At 48.4% G+C, this 6,130-nt stretch overlaps 1 protein-coding gene across 1 annotated transcript; it reads left to right on the forward strand.

Annotated features, from left to right (window-relative positions):
- Positions 1-2,512: 2,512 nt before the first annotated feature.
- AGT2 (alanine:glyoxylate aminotransferase 2) lies at positions 2,513-5,784 on the forward strand. Its single transcript, XM_048716516.2, has 9 exons — positions 2,513-2,906; positions 3,367-3,597; positions 3,711-3,881; positions 4,220-4,363; positions 4,514-4,693; positions 4,784-5,009; positions 5,130-5,243; positions 5,330-5,416; positions 5,504-5,784. The coding sequence occupies exons 1-9, from the start codon at positions 2,664-2,666 to the stop codon at positions 5,545-5,547; spliced, it is 1,440 nt and encodes a 479-aa protein (XP_048572473.2). The 5' UTR covers positions 2,513-2,663; the 3' UTR covers positions 5,548-5,784.
- The last annotated feature ends 346 nt before the right edge of the window (positions 5,785-6,130 follow it).

Consider the following 6,130-nt stretch of genomic DNA (forward strand, 5'->3'; position numbering starts at 1 on the left):
CGAGGAAACATCCGGGATCCCAACCCTCTCTACTACTTTGCGGAACTTGTTACAGCAGAATTGTTGTTTTTCCACCACACCTGTGTAGGACGACCTGTAAGACGTATTTGACTTGGTTGAAAAGCCCTCCATCAAAGCGTAGCGATTGTAGTGTTCCCTCGCATCCTCTAATGTGTCAAAGCGCATGCCAACATAAGGTTGTTGTGGCTGTGATCCAACTTCTTCTTCTTCCAACTCATGTGCCTCATGAACTAAAGCATTAGCAGGAGCAACCATAGGTGGGGGAGCGGCAACACAATTGTTCGGGACATGAGTAGTGTTAGAGCCAACGTTGGAGTCAGGAGACTCACCAACCTCCTCCTCCAAATGTTGATGCTCCTGTTCATCCCCTGCATGCAAGAAGGGTGCACCCAACTCGACTAAAATGTTGATGGACTCTACGTCAAGTGATAGTTCATTCAGATCAATCATCATGAACAATCAACCTGCAACAAATTGTGTGTTAGCCCACCACAAAAGCATGCATGACCTTTTTTGAACAAACTAGTTGTAGAATATAAAGCAGCAACTATAAACACTTGTTTGCGCAACTATAAAGTTAAACAGAGGCAATTCATATCTTCTTTTTTCTCAAAAGTTTCCTATTTCTTCTTGTTTCTTACATGTGTTATGTTTCTACCAGTATGACACACATATACAGCAGCAAAGATTTGTTTCTACACGACATGCGCTGATTCATTTGTGCCTTTTTTTCAGCAGCAGATTACAACTTTTGATGATGAGAAACAATGTGCATATCTGACGGAGAGCTTACCAGGAGCAGGAGGCCTATCATTTGGTGTAGTTTATGTCTTTTTTATTTTTTTAGTGAGACCATATGGAATGTAGCAAAGTATCTTAGTGTGGGATTGTTTGAACCTGTTTATGACGCGTCCTTTGTTTTGTGCGTTTGTCGTTTGTGTCTTCTTTTTAGCGAGAACCATACTGATATGGCAAAAGTTGTGTGTTAACACATGCAAGTTAATACTTTCTACCTCTTTTTATAACTTGACTTTTTATGTTTCCTGATAGTTCATGCTTTAATGCACAGGGAAGTTGCATGTGTTTTAGTACTAGAGTTGCCATGTTCTCACATCTGGTAGAGACAACTCTAGAATTTCTGAACAGATACGGTTGCACAGCTCTTTTTTTCCCAGAGTTGCTTCAAAAATGAACATAGTTGCTTCAGTTAACTGTTCGAGTTGTCAGGTTACTTTCCTGATCAGGGTTGCTCATGAACCCCAAGCACCTTATACTAGGATAGGAAAGAAAGCCAAGCAGATTTCAATGCATACAATATAGAGAAATTATGTTTTGGTGTTGCAATGCACCTGCAAAACTATGCAATGGTCCTGCATTTTCTTTCCCACTAGAGTTGCCCTATTTTTGTACTGGTGTTGCTTTTTTGTATCACAATAGTTGCTCAAGATGCATGCCATACATATTGTTGGCTCAAAGCGGTCTACAAGTTGCTTTTTCACCATATCAAAAGAACGAACTAAAAACTGGACTAGTTGATGTTCAAGCAGGGAAGAGAGAGGAGTCGGGTGGAAGTGGTGCTTACCTTGGGGGGGGGGGGGGTAGGTCTGGTTTTTTTCTCTTCAGATCTGATTTTTGGAGCAAGGAGGAGGAAAGGGACCCGTCCGTCGATTTTGTTCTTCAAGACGCCATAGATGGGGCAGATCTTGTTTAGAGGAGGAAAGGCAGGAGCAAGGAGGAAGAAGGGGACCCGTGCGTGGGCTTGTCCTTCAAGGAAAAGGGAGGAGGGGGTTGCGTGAGGCGTCCGCAAGGGGAGCGTGGCGCGGGGGTGCATGGAGGGGGTGGGGACCGAAGCCTGGGGACGAGGGGTGCGGGGAAGCGGGGGCCGGGGGGACCAGGTGTGATCGGGGCGCGTGCGCGATCCATCCGTGATTCACGCGGGCTTGGTTTGGTCGGTTTCGCGCGTGTGGAGCTGCTTTCCGTTTTTAGCCGTCTGGTCACGCGCGCGGGCAGTTCCTTCCTTTTCTGGGAGAGCGCTCGGGGCTGCGATCGGGCGCCCGTGCGCCCGCGAGCCACGTCTTTTTTTAATCGGTCAGCGAGCGGGCTGTCCGTCCGGACATTTGAGACGAGAAGCACACCGATTTGAGGCGTAATATGCTCTTACATATCTCAACACATCTCTTGGCCAATTCCGGGCAGAGGGATAGGCCCCGCCGGGTCGACAGGAGATAGCGACGGAGGACCGGCCGGGAACTCCACCGCAGGCGTGCTACGCGCGGAGCGTTGTTTAATGAACACATATGGTTGTCACCACGCAAGCATGAACATATCTACCCGCTCACGAACCCCGACGACGATTCCTCCTCCCGTGGCCGCACGTCAGTGACACGAGGCCCCGTCAGAGAGCCAGATCCCGCACCGAGAGTTTCTCAGTCACGCATCGCTATCGGAATCTGGACCTTTTCCACGTCACGGCCAGCTACGGGAGAGCCAGCCGCCATTGGCATTGGCACCACTCCACTCCACCACCACCAGACCCGTGCCAATCCCACACTCCAGTCTCCTTCTCATCCATCTAACCACCCCAGAGCTAATCCAGCTCCGTCTCCCTCGCTCTTCGGTTGTAGAGTACCACAGCTCAGGCCATGGCCTCCTCGCTGCTTCGCCGCGCGGCCGCCGGCCGCGGGCGGTGTCCGTCGCCGGCGGAGGCGCTGCGGAGGCTGGTGTCCTCGGAGGCGGCGCCGGAGCAGGCCCTACCGCGGCCTCTGCCGGAGATGCCGCCGTTCGACCACCGGCCGAGCCCGTACGCCGGGATGGGCGGCGCCGAGATCCTCGAGAAGCGGAAGAAGTTCCTTGGCCCCTCCCTCTTCTACTACTACCAGAAGCCGGTACTTTCATAACTCGTATGCATGTTCTTCTGTTGCTTCGTCGCGGCGATTGCATAGAAAAAGACGAGATTTGTGCCTTCGCGTGCTCGAAACCAATCCTCTTAATTAGTAGGAGGGTAAATAAATTTTGATGTAGGAGATGATGTATGAACTGCATCAATCATCATGTAAGATTGGGTTCGATATTTTGCCACTCCTATCACTGTCTCGCTCACACGCTGCCCCTCCCGGGACCCACATGTCAGTGAAACATCAGGTGACACATTTTATTTTTTGAAGGCATCGATATCAAGTGATACCTACTAAAACGCCAAATAAGTATCGGTGCCAAATTTCCAAAGGCCCCGATCGAAGTCAATAGTACTATGTGTGAAATACTAGTGTACAAGATGTCTGAAGATATTTATGGCAGTATAAAATTAAAGTACCATCTTGATTCCATTGTGATCTGTATTCGCAGCTCAACATCGTCGAAGGGAAGATGCAGTACCTGTACGACGAACAAGGCAAGAGATACCTCGATTGCTTCGGAGGCATCGTCACGGTGTCATGTGGCCATTGCCACCCTGATATTGTCAAGGCCGTGCAGGAGCAGACCAAGTTGCTTCAGCACACCACCACCATATACTTGCATCATGCCATCGTCGAGTTTGCCGAGGCGCTTGCCTCCAAGATGCCAGGCAATCTCAAGGTAAAGAAATACTTCCTTCCTTCAGTGGCCCGGTGCTACTAGAAGTTACGACATGGATGGACTCGACAACGAGAAGGGAGTGTGAGTGTCTCATATTTTGGGATGGTATGCAGGTTGTGTACTTCGTCAATTCTGGGACCGAAGCGAATGAACTAGCAATGTTGATGGCTCGGCTGTACAGCGGGAATCTCGGTATGATTGCATTGAGAAATGGATACCACGGTGGGAGTGCTGGAACAATAGGTCTCACGGGTTTGCAGACGTGGAAGTACCCGATTCCTCAGGTGTGTGTCTGATTGTTAAGAGATACAAAATGACACAGATTTGCAGTGCAAGTCTTTTTTCCAGTTCAATCGATGTACTTGAAAAGATTGACCTATATATTGTTAGAATTTACATTTTAGCAATGCTAAAATTAACACTGAAGCTCAAAAGTATTTCGATATCTATTTTTTTGTCAGGGGTGCATTATGAGTTTCATCTCAGTTAGTTAATCCGCCCATGTAGTGTGAAAAATGAGAGGAGGGAACCTATAGTGCATTCTTGCACATTTTTTCAATATGACCATCTGTAGTTGTTTAAATTGTTTCTTACTTATGGGCCATTTATTTCTCATTCGCAGGGTGAGATTCATCATGTCATGAATCCGGATCCTTACCGTGGAGCTTTTGGGTCTGATGCTGCAGCTTATGCCAGGGAAGTCGAAGAACACATAAATTTTGGCAGTTCAGGAAGGGTTGGAGGTTTTATCGCAGAAACTTTCCAAGTATGACGAATTTAAAGTTGTACATTATACTGTAAAAAACTGATAATATAGTTTTATCCAGCTTTTATTCAGATGTTTTTTTTCTTGTACGGGGGAATCCAGATGACCGAACTCGTATATCAGTTTTCTCATTAATGAACATGATTGCAGGGTGTAGGAGGTACTATTGAACTAGCTCCTGGATACCTGAAGTCGGTCTATGATACTGTCCGGAAGGCGGGTGGTGTCTGTATAGCTGATGAAGTCCAAAGTGGTTTTGGCCGTACTGGAAGTAACTACTGGGGATTCCAGACGCAGGATGTCATCCCTGACATTGTAACGATGGCAAAGGTTCGTGGTAACAGGAAAAACTCTGCCTCGAAGGTTTCATTATGTTGACAGTATCAATCAATATTAATGATTTTTTTTCTTTATTTCTAGGGAATCGGCAACGGTCTACCACTCGGTGCAGTTGTAACAACTCCTGAGATTGCTAGCGTGATGGCTCAGAAGATCCAGTTCAACACATTTGGTGGGAACCCTGTCTGTTCTGCTGGTGGATTGGCTGTGCTCAAGGTTCTCGACAAGGAGAAACGGCAGGCGCATTGCGCAGATGTCGGCGCTCACTTGGTGGAACGTCTGAAATCTCTTCAGCAGAAGCATGAAAGTAAAATGTCCCATCTTTTGGTCCATTTGAAGTAACCATTTCGGTCAACTGTTTGATTTTGGATTCGAGTTAATCTAACTGATCGATGATTATCCATCCCTTCGCCTTGCTTCTGCTCAGTCATTGGAGATGTCAGAGGAAGGGGGCTGATGCTTGGGGTGGAGCTCGTCACTGACAGGACGGAGAAGACACCGGCCAAGGCTGAGACCGCTGTTCTGTTTGAGAAACTCAAGGGTAATAATTAGCCCACATTCCTTACCTCCATGATCTCAAAATGTTTTCTTCTACAACCCCCTAAGATAGTTCTCTTGTTCTACCAGATCTTGGTGTTCTAGTCGGCAAAGGCGGTCTCCACGGCAACGTCTTCAGGATAAAACCACCTATGTGCTTCTCCAAGGACGATGCAGGTCAGTAGCTCAGCTATCTCCACAAGATCCCCGTTACATTTCTGCATTGCTCGTAGAGACCGACTAACCGAGCTCTGGTTACTGCAGATTTCTTGGTGGACGCCATGGACTATGCGATGTCAGGGTTCTGAGGACCCTGAACGTTCTTGTGCCTGCCCCTGAACCGTCACCGGGCGGCTGCGCGGAGTGCATGGGGATGCCCTGGTGCTGGTAGCATGGTACGTGCCCATCGCTGGGCTGCGTCACTGCGTGTTTGCACACAAGGCATGTATATGTATGCTGCGTGCCCGGGTGACTATGTTTGTGATGGTGAAACGCAACCCCTACCCAGGGATGAATAAATGGAGGAAAGCATCAGAAATGCGCAATGTGCTGTCTGGCTTATCTGCTTTTTTTCTGTAGGGATATCTGAAATCCAATGGGTGTCGGAGTAAATAACCATGGGTAGCCTAGCCGGCTCCCCTTGGACCTTCTGGAAAAATTACGAGCCGATTCGGCCCTCAAAAATCCAAGACACATGGCTGCCTTCCCCTTGCCAGCTGTCTCCAGACCGGCTATCGGAAGGCGGCCTGATTTCAGCCCTTATGAAGAGAAGCCGCGGGAGGGCCGGCTTCGAGAAGCCGGTCGCGAGAAGGCCGACTCCAAGAAGCCGGCTTGCATAAAGCGGTCAAGATCGTACCCTCGAAGTCTGTATCCACATAACGGCGATGTGAC

The sequence above is a fragment of the Triticum urartu genome, chromosome 4A (genome assembly GCF_056163025.1).
Source record: "Triticum urartu cultivar PI428250 chromosome 4A, HENAU_Tu73, whole genome shotgun sequence".
Lineage (NCBI taxonomy): Eukaryota > Viridiplantae > Streptophyta > Magnoliopsida > Poales > Poaceae > Triticum > Triticum urartu.